The 13,303-nt window shown below is 40.8% G+C and overlaps 1 protein-coding gene across 1 annotated transcript in view; it reads right to left on the reverse strand.

Annotated features, from left to right (window-relative positions):
- Positions 1 to 4,981: 4,981 nt before the first annotated feature.
- Positions 4,982 to 13,303, reverse strand: part of LOC140710771 (putative G antigen family E member 3) — a 99,355-nt gene continuing 91,033 nt past the window's right edge. Inside the window, exon 5 of the mRNA XM_073013202.1 lies at positions 4,982 to 5,104. Within this exon, the coding sequence (XP_072869303.1) occupies positions 5,088 to 5,104 (17 nt within the window). The 3' untranslated portion in view covers positions 4,982 to 5,087. The remainder of the gene's footprint in view (positions 5,105 to 13,303) is intronic.

Consider the following 13,303-nt stretch of genomic DNA (forward strand, 5'->3'; position numbering starts at 1 on the left):
CTCAATTGGTTAAGCTGTATACTTATATTTCAGTTATCAATTAAGAAAAAGTAGTTTTAAAGTCTCTTAGAAATTAGGTAGCAAATAAAAAAGCATTCAATGAAAGACGGAAGTGAAACAATTTTAAAAGTTTTAAAAAAGGTGATATAGATTTAGATTAAGAAAATCTCTGGATACTGAGAAAAGAGAAAGAGGCAAAAGAAATTATCAGAGAAATAATGCAAAGAAGGCTGGGTGCGGTGGCTCACGCCTGTAATCCCAGCACTTTGGGAGGCCGAGGCAGGTGGATCATGAGGTCAGGAGTTCGAGACAGCCTGGCCAAGATGGTGAAACCCTGTCTCTACTAAAAATACAAAAATTAGCCGGGCATGGTGGTGGGTGCCTATAATCCCAGCTACTCGGGAGACTGAGGCAGAGAATTGCTTGAACCCAGGAGGCAGAAGTTGCAGTGAGTCGAGATCATGCCACTGCACTCCAGCCTGGGCCACAGAGAGAGACTCCATCTCCAAAATTTTTTAAAAAGCAAAGAAATGCCCCTAAACAAAGAAGGGCATGATTATCCAGCACAAGTGAAGAGTCTCAGACAAAGGTGTTTCACTGTACACTTTCATAATACCAAGAATAAATATAAATAGTAAACCCTTAAAACACACACACACTCTCTCTCTCTCTCTCACACACACACACACACACACACACACAAGACATCCAACCCAATAAAATATGTCCAACGCATTTGAGCAGAGAATACATGACAAATGAACACCTGAAAATGTGTTCAACATATTACAATGCAAATTAAAAGCAGGAGTATATACCACTACACAACTATTAGAATGACCAGAATTCAAACAATTGACTATACCAAGTGTTCATGATGGCATGGAACAACTATAGCCCTCATTTACTGCTAGTGGGAATGCAAAGTGGCACAGTCCACTTTGAAAAATATTTCACCTGCTTGGCAATAAAGTTCTACAACTGCAAACGAATTCAAGAAAAATAATTTATGGGACAAGCAAAGCAAACTATACATAGCATGTGAATGTTAATTAAAACATAAAACACTATTAAGAACAAAAAGATTATTTAGATTGGTGCAAAAGTAACTGCAGTTTTTGCCATTATTTTTCATTACTTTTAATAGCAAAAACTGCAGTTACTTTTGCACCAACCTAATATAATAAAATGTGCACATGAACTGAAAGGACTGAAAACTAGCTGTTCCACTGGCTAAAGATTTGAACTTGAATAAGATACTTACCTTCTCTGATCCTCAGTTACTTCATCTATAAAATAGAGATGATTAAGTGGAGAGATTTATATTTTTTATGAAAAAGGGAATAACAAACAGAGATTAAAAGTTATTTACAGTGAAACTACCTAGAGCATACACATCATCCCCTGGCAGAAGCTCCTCCCAACCACTCGGGTTTACATGGCCTGCTTCTGTGTTCTGAGCATCCCCTGGCTCATCCCTGTCATTGCTTGTTTTACATTTGTATTGTCACAATCTTCTGAATGACTGTCTATTCATTAGACTCTGAGCTCTAAGAACTCTTATCCTGCATGAAACATTCCTATGTCCTTAGCATCTTTCTAGACCAATGCCAAGAGCCTGATTCCCAGGTTATCAGACAAGTTTTGGTTTGTCTGCATGTTTGTAATATATGCTACTCACTTAACCAAATATGCCATTATTAAACCAGCAATTTGCTTACTGTGAATAATACATTGCAAATGACAAATCACAGGAACTATCTTTCCAAACTTCTGTTCTCTTACACAGGGCTTTGTGGCCTTCATCCCATACTTTGTCTGAAAGTGGTTAGTACTGTCGCATTTCCTACTTTTATATTCATAACAAATCTTGGACATCCTGGTCAGATTTTCCCTCAGCTAAGGGCTGTATTGGCCAATTCACTGATCTTCCCATATACAAAGGGGCTGAAAAACAGATCAGTCTATCAGTGAATATTTTTTTGAATCAAGACTGCCTATCTGGTTATTTTAGTATTTATAAGTGTAAGGCATAAATGTCACTCAACCTTATGGCAAAAATAATCAAGAATGTAAACCCAGTAATCAATGGATATGGGAAGTCCAATCTAGTGATTTTACTCTCATACTCACTCTTTTCCCTTTGACTCTTGATTCTAGGCTATGGTATTCATTGTTTTGTTGTTGTTTGATGGGCCCCTTGCCTGTGTTCCTCTTACTCTTCAACTGCTTTTCTATTTATGTGACTTTCTCCAATTAGAGTGTGGTATCCCTCATGGCAAGTACTTTTCAATTCCAGCATCCCAAATACTTCCTTAATATGGCAGGCATTAGTGCATGTCTATCATAATGACCCTAGCAATGGAAAGCATCTCCCTCACTTTGGAGTCATTATTGTGGATGTTATGTTTGAAGGTCCCACACATACAGCCTTTTGTTTTGTGCCAAACCCTGTAGGGGAACGACTCTGCTATGGTGCCCTGGAAACTCTGCATCTTGCCACATAGGCCCTGGTATACAAGCTTAACTGCAGTCTGAGCTGAGTCTTGGCAGAACACCCAGTGGTTCCTCTTGGCACAAGGAAAGCAAAGCAGCACAGTAAGTGGCTGCAATTAGGCAGTTTCTCACCTACCTCCCTATATTGCAGGAGCCTGACACAAGGCCATTACGCTTCCATCTCCCTAGTTTCAGTTGGGCACAGGATGTTCCTTCTTGCCCCAAATTAGGGGCACAAGGAAAGCAAAGCAGCACAGTAAGTGGCTGCAATTAGGCAGTTTCTCACCTACCTCCCTATATTGCAGGAGCCTGACACAAGGCCATTACGCTTCCATCTCCCTAGTTTCAGTTGGGCACAGGATGTTCCTTCTTGCCCCAAATTAGGGTACAGTTGTGGGCTACAAAACTGCCTACTATCATAGGGTATGGCTATGGGCTCATCACAGGCAAAGAGACCTACCACCTAGGCTCTCTGTCACTGAGCACGTCTGATTCAGTGTCATGCTGTAGCACTAGGGACACAGGGAGCTAACACAATTTGATCTTGCTTTTTCTTTCTCTGTAAGTTAATAAAATGTTTGGATCCATCAAGCTCATTGTCACCTTACAAGTTAAATCGATGTAAGTGTGACAAGCCAATCTAATAATACCAGTAGTGATACTTGAGTCTGTTTGACACTGCAGTGCTGCTTAGGAACAGCTTGACCACTTGACAGACTCTGGTACTGAGTTGTATGGTGTTGCATAACCAGAATATTGACTTACTTTCCTTGGCATCACACACCTCAAGGGACAGAGTTTTCAGCACACAGCAATATTTGTGGCAGATTTTGTCAGGTATGGGTAACTTGCAAATCAGCTTTAGAATTGATGCCATGTCTGATGCCAACTACATCATTCAATGAATATATTCAATTTAAAAAAGAAAAAGGCAATAAGGAAAAAAAAGAAAATGAAAATTCAAATCAGTTGAACTCAAATCCATCAAAAAAGTTAACTTAATATCCCCTACTTGAAATTCAAAAGCAATATTGTTTGCTAGAAGTGTAATTGTAAAGGTTAAAAAAAATGTAAAAAAGAAAATTTTAATGAAAAAATGTAATCTAACTAATGAACCAAATCTATTTATACTGTAATACCTAGCCATATATGTTTGCTCACTTATTCATAATAGCAGTAATTTAGTATACACATTACAATTTCTATTTTAGAAATATGGAAGCAGATCCAAATTAAGTATGTTTTCCAGCCAGGATGTTTCAGAACCAGGACAGAAACCCACAGCTGTTTCACGCCTTGGCCAAAAAGAGAGAGTATAGATATGACTCAAGAATCTTTGCCTCAGCCTATGGACCTCTCACATATTTTGTGGCAAATTGCGATACCTCTAAATTTAGGCTCATTTTTTATTTGGACCATAGATTTTAAATATTTTTGGATCAAAGAAATATACTTAAACCTCTGTCGAGGTAGAAATAATTGACCAATATAATCCCCTGCCATTCCCTAAGCACTGTGCACTCTGAATGAAGTCCTTTGTTGAAGAACTGTTTTTTAGATGTTAAGATGAAAATGGGGGCTCAGAGATCTAATGTAGAAACTTATCAATGTAATTCACCACATAAACCAATTAATAAAGAAAAAATCCAGCTGGGCGCCGTGGCTCATGCCTGTAATCCCAGTACTTTGGGAGGCCGAGGCGGATGGATCATGAGGTCAGGAGTTCGAGACCAGCCTGGCCAAGATGGTGAAACCCCATCTCTACTAAAAATACAAAAGTCAGCTGGGCACAGTGGCGGGCACCTATAATCCCAGTTACTTGGGAGGCTGAGGCAGAAGAATTGCTTGAACCCAGGAGGCAGAGGTTGCAGTGAGCTGAAATTGTACCACTGTACTCCAGCCTGGGTGACAGAGTAAGACTCTGTCAAAAAAAAAAAAAAAAAAAAAAAAAAAAACCTATGATCATCTGAATAGATGCACTACAAGTGTTTGATAAAATTCGACATATACTGAAGATAACTACTCTTAGTAAACCAGGAATAGAACTTCTTTACTCTGATAAGTTGCACCTATAAGAAAAGTACACTAACCATTATGGTGAAATGTGGAAAATGATCTGTTTCTGATTAGAAACAAGACAAGAATGTCTACAACCACCAACTGCATTCAAATTATACTGGGAAATTCTGTCCACTACCATGAATGAGAAAAGTAAATAAAAGGAATAATGTTAAAAATGGCAAAAAAAAACCCCTGTTATTATTAAAAGATTATACAATTGTGTATGTTAAAAATCCAAAAGGATATAGAGGTAAACTTTTGGAATTAATAAGCATAGTTAGAAAGGTTGCAGGATAGAAAATCAATGTACCAACATGTTCTCTCTATATACCATCTCAAACACAGGATTTAAACTTTCATAAAAGATGCAATTCTCAAGAGTATTAAAAATCTAGAAATAAATTTAACAAAAAAGTATAAGAAGTCTTTGCAGAAAACTGTAAAACTTTATTAAGAGAACGTTCAGCAGTCAAATTTCCAGCATAAGAACAATATTCTTGGTTTCAGTCCTCATTTGTCTTGGTTTAAACCTATAGTTGCCCTTCACCTATAATATAAATATAAAATTAGGGGACGTTACTCAGCAGATTTTTATTTAGATGACACTAGAGTTATACAACTACAGTGTTGATTAACTAAAATCAGAACCCTGAAGGTGTCCCTTTAGCTTACATCCAGCTAGCCTCTAAATAAACTTTGAAGGTAGACTTCCAGGCATATTAAGAATATTTTTTTATTATTATTATTATACTTTAAGTTCTACGGTACATGTGCATAGTGTGCAGGTTTGTTACATATGTATACTTGTGCCATGTTGGTGTGCTGCACCCATCAACTTGTCAGCACCCATCAATTCGTCATTTACATCAGGTATAACTCCCAATGCAATCCCTCCCCCCAACCCCCTCCCCATGATAGGCCCCTGTGTGTGATGTTTCCTTTCCCGAATCCAAGTGATCTCATTGTTTAGTTCCCACCTGTGAGTGAGAACATGCAGTGCTTGGTTTTCTGTTCTTGTGATAGTTTGCTAAGAATGATGGTTTCCAGCTGCATCCATGTCCCTACAAAGGACACAAACTCATCCTTTTTTATGGCTGCATAGTATTCCATGGTGTATATGTGCCACATTTTCTTAATCCAGTCTGTCACTGATGGACATTTGGGTTGATTCCAAGTCTTTGCTATTGTGAATAGTGCCACATTAAACATACGTGTGCATGTGTCTTTATAGCAGCATGATTTATAATCCTTTGGGTATATACCCAGTAATGGGATGGCTGGGTCATATGGTACATCTAGTTCTAGATCCTTGAGGAATCGCCATACTGTTTTCCATAATGGTTGAACTAGTTTACAATCCCACCAACAGTGTAAAAGTGTTCCTATTTCTCCACATCCTCTCCAGCACCTGTTGTTTCCTGACTTTTTAATGATCGCCATTCTAACTGGTGTGAGATGGTATCTCATTGTGGTTTTGATTTGCATTTCTCTGATGGCCAGTGATGATGAGCATTTTTTCATGTGTCTGTTGGCTGTATGAATGTCTTCTTTTGAGAAATGTCTGTTCATATCCTTTGCCCACTTTTTGATGGGATTGTTTGTTTTTTTCTTGTAAATTTTTTTGAGTTCTTTGTAGGTTCTGGATATTAGCCCTCTGTCAGATGAGTAGATGGCAAAAATTTTCTCCCATTCTGTAGGTTGCCTGTTCACTCTGATCGTAGTTTCTTTTGCTGTGCAGAAGCTCTTTAGTTTAATTAGATCCCATTTGTCAATTTTGGCTTTTGGTGCCGTTGCTTTTGGTGTTTTAGACATGAAGTCTTTGCCCATGCCTATGTCCTGAATGGTACTACCTAGGTTTTCTTCTAGGGTTTTTATGGTATTAGGTCTAACATTTAAGTCTCTAATCCATCTTGAATTAATTTTCGTATAAGGAGTAAGGAAAGGATCCAGTTTCAGCTTTCTACATATGGCTAGCCAATTTTCCCAGCACCATTTATTAAATAGGGAATCCTTTCCCCATTTCTTGTTTCTCTCAGGTTTGTCAAAGATCAGATGGCTGTAGATGTGTGGTATTATTTCTGAGGACTCTGTTCTGTTCCATTGATCTATATCTCTGTTTTGGTACCAGTACCATGCTGTTTTGGTTACTGTAGCCTTGTAGTATATTTTGAAGTCAGGTAGCGTGATGCCTCCAGCTTTGTTCTTTTGACTTAGGATTATCTTGGAGATGCGGGCTCTTTTTTGGTTCCATATGAACTTTAAAGCAGTTTTTTCCAATTCTGTGAAGAAAGTCATTGGTAGCTTGATGGGGATAGCATTGAATCTATAACTAACCTTGGACAGTATGGCCATTTTCACGATATTGAGTCTCCCTATCCATGAGCATGGTATGTTCTTCCATTTGTTTGTGTCCTCTTTTATTTCACTGAGCAGTGATTTGTAGTTCTCCTTGAAGAGGTCCTTTACATCCCTTGTAAGTTGGATTCCTAGGTATTTTATTCTCTTTGAAGCAATTGTGAATGGAAGTTCATTCATGATTTGGCTCTCTGTTTGTCTGTTACTGGTGTATAAGAATGCTTGTGATTTTTGCACATTAATTTTGTATCGTGAGACTTTGCTGAAGTTGCTTATCAGCTTAAGGAGATTTTGGGCTGAGACAATGGGGTTTTCTAAATATACAATCATGTCATCTGCAAATAGGGACAATCTGACTTCTTCTTTTCCTAACTGAATACCCTTGATTTCTTTCCTTTGCCTGATTGCCCTAGCCAGAACTTCCAACACTATGTTGACTAGGAGTGGTGAGAGAGGGCATCCCTGTCTTGTGCCAGTTTTCAAAGGGAATTTTTCCAGTTTTTGCCCATTCCGTATGATATTGGCTGTGGGTTTGTCATAAATAGCTCTTATTATTTTGAGGTACGTTCTATCAATACCGAATTTATTGAGAGTTTTTAGCATGAAGGGCTGTTGAATTTTGTCAAAAGCCTTTTCTGCATCTATTGAGATAATGATGTGGTTCTTGTCTTTGGTTCTGTTTATATGCTGGATTATGTTTATTGATTTGCGAATGTTGAACCAGCCTTGCATCCCAGGGATGAAGCCCACTTGATCATGGTGGATAAGCTTTTTGATGTGCTGCTGAATCCAGTTTGCCAGTACTTTACTGAGGATTTTTGCATCGATGTTCATCAGGGATATTGGTCTAAAATTCTCTTTTTTTGTTGTGTCTCTGCCAGGCTTTGGTATCAGGATGATGTTGGCCTCATAAAATGAGTTAGGGAGGATTCCCTCTTTCTCTATTGATTGGAATAGTTTCAGAAGGAATGGTACCAGATCCTCCTTGTACCTCTGGTAGAATTCAGCTGTGAATCCATCTGGTCCTGGACTTTTTTTGGTTGGTAGGCTATTAATTATTGCCTCAAATTCAGAGCCTGCTATTGGTCTATTCAGGGATTCAACTTCTTCCTGGTTTTGTCTTGGAGGAGTGTAAGTGTCCAGGAAATTATCCATTTCTTCTAGATTTTCTGGTTTATTTCGGTAGAGGTGTTTATAGTACTCTCTGATGGTAGTTTGTATTTCTGTGGGGTCGGTGGTGATATCCCCTTTATCATTTTTTATTGCATCTATTTGATTCTTCTCTCTTTTCTTCTTTATTAGTCTCGCTAGTGGTCTGTCAATTTTGTTGATCTTTTCAAAAAACCAACTCCTGGATTCATTGATTTTTTGGAGGGTTTTTTGTGTCTCTGTCTCCTTCAGTTCTGCTCTGATCTTAGTTATTTCTTGCCTTCTGCTAGCTTTCGGATGTGTTTGCTCTTGCTTCTCTAGTTCTTTTAATTGTGATGTTAGAGTGTCAATTTTAGATCTTTCCAGCTTTCTCTTGTGGGCATTTAGTGCTATAAATTTCCCTCTACACACTGCTTTAAATGTGTCCCAGAGATTCTGGTATGTTGTATCTTTGTTCTCATTGGTTTCAAAGAACATCTTTATTTCTGCCTTCATTTCGTTATGTACCCAGTAGTCATTCAGGAGCAGGTTGTTCAGTTTCCATGTAGTTGAGCAGTTTTGAGTGAGTTTCTTAGTTCTGAGTTCTAGTTTGATTGCACTGTGGTCTGAGAGACAGTTTGTTATAATATCTGTTCTTGTACATTTGCTGAGGAGTGTTTTACTTCCAATTATGTGGTCAATTTTGGAATAAGTGCGATGTGGTGCTGAGAAGAATGTATATTCTGTTGATTTGGGGTGGAGAATTCTATAGATGTCTATTAGGTCTGCTTGCTGCAGAGATGAGTTCAATTCCTGGATATCCTTGTTAACTTTCTGTCTCGTTGATCTGTCTAATGTTGACAGTGGAGTGTTGAAGTCTCCCATGATTATTGTATGGGAGTCTAAGTCTCTTTGTAAGTCTCTAAGGACTTGCTTTATGAATCTGGGTGCTCCTGTATTGGGTGCATATATATTTAGGATAGTTAGCTCTTCCTGTTGAATTGATCCCTTTACCATTATGTAATGGCCTTCTTTGTCTCTTTTGATCTTTGATGGTTTAAAGTCTGCTTTATCAGAGACTAGTATTGCAACCCCTGCTTTTTTTTGTTCTCCATTTGCTTGGTAGATCTTCCTCCATCCCTTTATTTTGAGTCTATGTATGTCTCTGCATGTGAGATGGGTCTCCTGAATACAGCAGACTGATGGGTCTTGACTCTTTATCCAGTTTGCCAGTCTGTGTCTTTTAATTGGAGCATTTAGTCCATTTACATTTAAGGTTAATATTGTTATGTGTGAACTTGATCCTGCCATTATGATATTAACTGGTTATTTTGCTCATTAGTTGATGCAGTTTCTTCATAGCCTCGATGGTCTTTACATTTTGGCATGTTTTTGCAATGGCTGGTACCGGTTGTTCCTTTCCATGTTTAGTGCTTCCTTCAGGGTCTCTTGTAAGGCAGGCCTAGTGGTGACAAAATCTCTAAGCATTTGCTTATCTGTAAAGGATTTTATTTCTCCTTCACTTATGAAACTTAGTTTGGCTGGATATGAAATTCTGGGTTGAAAAATCTTTTCTTTAAGAATGTTGAATATTGGCCCCCACTCTCTTCTGGCTTGTAGAGTTTCTGCCCAGAGATCTGTTGTTAGTCTGATGGGCTTCCCTTTGTGGGTAACCCGACCTTTCTCTCTGGCTGCCCTTAAGATTTTTTCCTTCATTTCAACTTTGGTGAATCTGGCAATTATATGTCTTGGAGTTGCTCTTCTCGAGGAGTATCTTTGTGGCGTTCTCTGTATATCCTGAATTTGAATGTTGGCCTGCCCTACTAGGTTGGGGAAGTTCTCCTGGATGATATCCTGAAGAGTGTTTTCCTACTTGGTTCCATTTTCCCCCTCACTTTCAGGCACCCCAATCAGACGTAGATTAGGTCTTTTTACATAATCCCATACTTCTTGTAGGCTTTGTTCATTTCTTTTTCTTGTTTTTTCTTTTGGTTTCTCTTCTCGCTTCATTTCTTTCATTTGATCCTCAATCGCTGATACTCTTTCTTCCAGTTGATCGAGTCAGTTACTGAAGCTTGTGCATTTGTCACGTATTTCTCGTGTCATGGTTTTCATCTCTTTCATTTCGTTTATGACCTTCTCTGCATTAATTACTCTGGCCATCAATTCTTCCACTTTTTTTTCAAGATTTTTTGTTTCTTTGCGCTGGGTATGTAATTCCTCCTTTAGCTCTGAGAAGTTTGATGGACTGAAGCCTTCTTCTCTCATCTCGTCAAAGTCATTCTCCGTCAAGCTTTGATCCGTTGCTGGCAATGAGCTGCGCTCCTTTGCCGGGGGAGATGCGCTCTTATTTTTTCAATTTCCAGCTTTTCTGCCCTGCTTTTTCCCCATCTTTGTGGTTTTATCTGCCTCTGGACTTTGATGATGATGGTGACGTACTGATGGGGTTTTGGTGTAGGTGTCCTTCCTGTTTGATAGTTTTCCTTCTAACAGTCAGGATCCTCAGCTGTAGGTCTGTTGGAGATTGCTTGAGGTCCACTCCAGACCCTGTTTGCCTGGGTGTCAGCAGCAGAGGCTGCAGAAGATAGAATATTGCTGAACCGCGAGTGTACCTGTCTGATTCTTGCTTTGGAGGCTTCCTCTCAGGGGTGTACTCCACCCTGTGAGGTGTGGGGTGTCAGACTGCCCCTAGTGGGGGATGTCTCCCAGTTAGGCTACTCAGGGGTCAGAGACCCACTTGAGCAGGCAGTCTGTCCCTTCTCAGATCTCAACCTCCGTGTTGGGAGATCCACTGCTCTCTTCAAAGCTGTCAGACAAAGTCGTTTGCGTTTGCAGAGGTTTCTGCTGCTTTTTTTTACTGTGCCCTGTCCCCAGAGGTGGAGTCTACAGAGACAGGCAGGTTTCCTTGAGCTGCTGTGAGCTCCACCCAGTTCCAGCTTCCCAGGGCTTTGTTTACCTACTTAAGCCTCAGCAATGGCCCCTCCCCCAGCCTCACTGCTGCCTTGCCACGAGATCGCAAACTGCTGTGCTAGCAATGAGGGAGGCTCCGTGGGCGTGGGACCCTCCTGGCCAGGCGTGGGATATAATCTCCTGGTGTGCCTGTTTGCTTAAAGCGCAGTATTGGGGTGGGAGTTACCCGATTTTCCAGGTGTTGTATGTCTCAGTTCCCCTGGCTAGGAAAAGGGATTCCCTTTCCCCTTGCGCTTCCCAGGTGAGGCAATGCCTCGCCCTGCTTCAGCTCTAGCTGGTCGGGCTGCAGCAGCTGACCGGCACCGATTGTCCGGCACTGCCTAGTGAGATTAACCCAGTACCTCAGTTGAAAATGCAGAAATCACCGGTCTTCTGTGTGGCTCCGCTGGGAGTTGGAGACTGGAGCTGTTCCTATTCGGCCATCTTGCTCCGCCCCCCTACTCTTTTTTCTCTACACTTATCTTCTAGCTTCATTTCATTCATTTGATCTTCAATCGCTGATACTCTTTCTTCCAGTTGATCAACTCGGTTACTGAAGCTTGTGCATTTGTCACATAGTTCTCGTGTTATGGTTTTCATCTCTATCAGTTCTTTTAAGGACTTCTCTACATTGGTTATTCTAGTTAGCCGTTCGTCAAATCTTTTTTCAAGGTTTTTAGTTTCTTTGCACTGGTTACATAGTTCCTCCTTTGGCTCTGAGAAGTTTGATTTACTGAAGCCTTCTTTTCTTGACTCATCAATGTCATTCTCCGTCAAGTTTTGCTTCATTGCTGGCGATGAGCTGCGTTCCTTTGGAGGGGGAGATGCACTCTGATTTTTTGAATTTCCAGCTTTTCTGCCCTGCTTTTCCCCCATCTTTGTGGTTTTATCTGCCTCTGGTCTTTGATGATGGTGACGTACTGGTGGGGTTTTGGTGTGGGTGTCCTTTCTGTTTGTTAGTTTTCCTTCTAACAGTCAGGCCCCTCAGCTGTAGGTCTGTTGGAGTTTGCTTGAGGTCCACTCCAGACCCTGTTTGCCTGGGTATCAGCAGCGGAGGCTGCAGAAGATAGAATGCTGCTGAACAGCGAGTGTTGCTGTCTGATTCTTGCTCTGGAAGCTTCATCTCAGGGTTGTACCCAGCCTTGTGAGGTGTGAAGTGTCAGTCTGCACCTAGTGGGGGATGTCTCCCAGTTAGGCTACTCAGGGTTCAGGGACCCACTTGAGCAGGCAGTCTGTCTGTTCTCAGATCTCAACCTCCATGCTGGGAGATCCACTGCTCTCTTCAAAGCTGTCAGACAGGGATATTTTCCTCTGCCGAGGTTTCTGCTGCTTTTTGTTTAGCTATGCCCTGTCCCCAGAGGTGGAGTCTACAGAGGCAGGCAGACATCCTTGAGCTGTGGTGGGCTCCACCCAATTCGAGTTTCTCAGTGGCTTTGTTTACCTACTTAAGCCTCAGCAATGCCAGGTGCCCCTCCCTCAGCCTCGCTGCTGCCTTGCAGTTAGATCTCAGACTGCTGTGCTAGCAACGAGGGAGGCTCCGTGGGCATGGCACCCTCTGGGCCAGGTGTGGGATATATCTTCCTGGTGTGCCGTTTGCTAAGACCATTGGTAAAGCACAGTATTAGAGTGGGAGTTACCTGATTTTCCAGGTGTTGTGTGTCTCAATTTCCTTTGGCTAGGAAAAGGAATTCCCTTCCCCCTTGTGCTTCCCAGGTGAGGTGATGCCTCGCCTTGCTTCAGCTCTTGCTGGTCGGGCTGTACCCACGGACCAGCACCAACTGTCCGACATGCCCCAATGAGATGAACCCAGTACCTCAGTTGAAAATGCAGAAATCACCTGTCTTCTGTGTCGCTCATGCTGGGAGCTGGAGGCTGGAGCTGTTCGTATACGGCCATCTTGGGCGTGCCCTCGGACTTTAAACTTTAGATCCTATTAACTGACATCTCAAGATAGAAATTTGTAATATGTAATCTATGATATAGTTAGAGGTGATTCTATTGTATGTGTCTTCAATCTAATTACACACAGTAGCTCATGAAGACTAACAGTAGGGCAAGGAGCATGCTCACTGACCTACATGCATTCTCCCTACTTCATGCGCCACAGAAACCTGTCTCCTGCCATTCTATTATTCAGATATTCAAGGCTTCACTAAGAGCTACAGAATTCAGAAGTTGACAAAATCCAAGAACAGTCATTAAGGTCTCCATATAGAGAAACAAATATCAAACAGAGTGGTTGTTTATTTTCTTAGGAGCAATGAAGTCTCAACTCAGATATTATAATTGAACTGAAGCTGATTATTATGATAAA

The sequence above is a fragment of the Chlorocebus sabaeus genome, chromosome X (assembly GCF_047675955.1).
Source record: "Chlorocebus sabaeus isolate Y175 chromosome X, mChlSab1.0.hap1, whole genome shotgun sequence".
Lineage (NCBI taxonomy): Eukaryota > Metazoa > Chordata > Mammalia > Primates > Cercopithecidae > Chlorocebus > Chlorocebus sabaeus.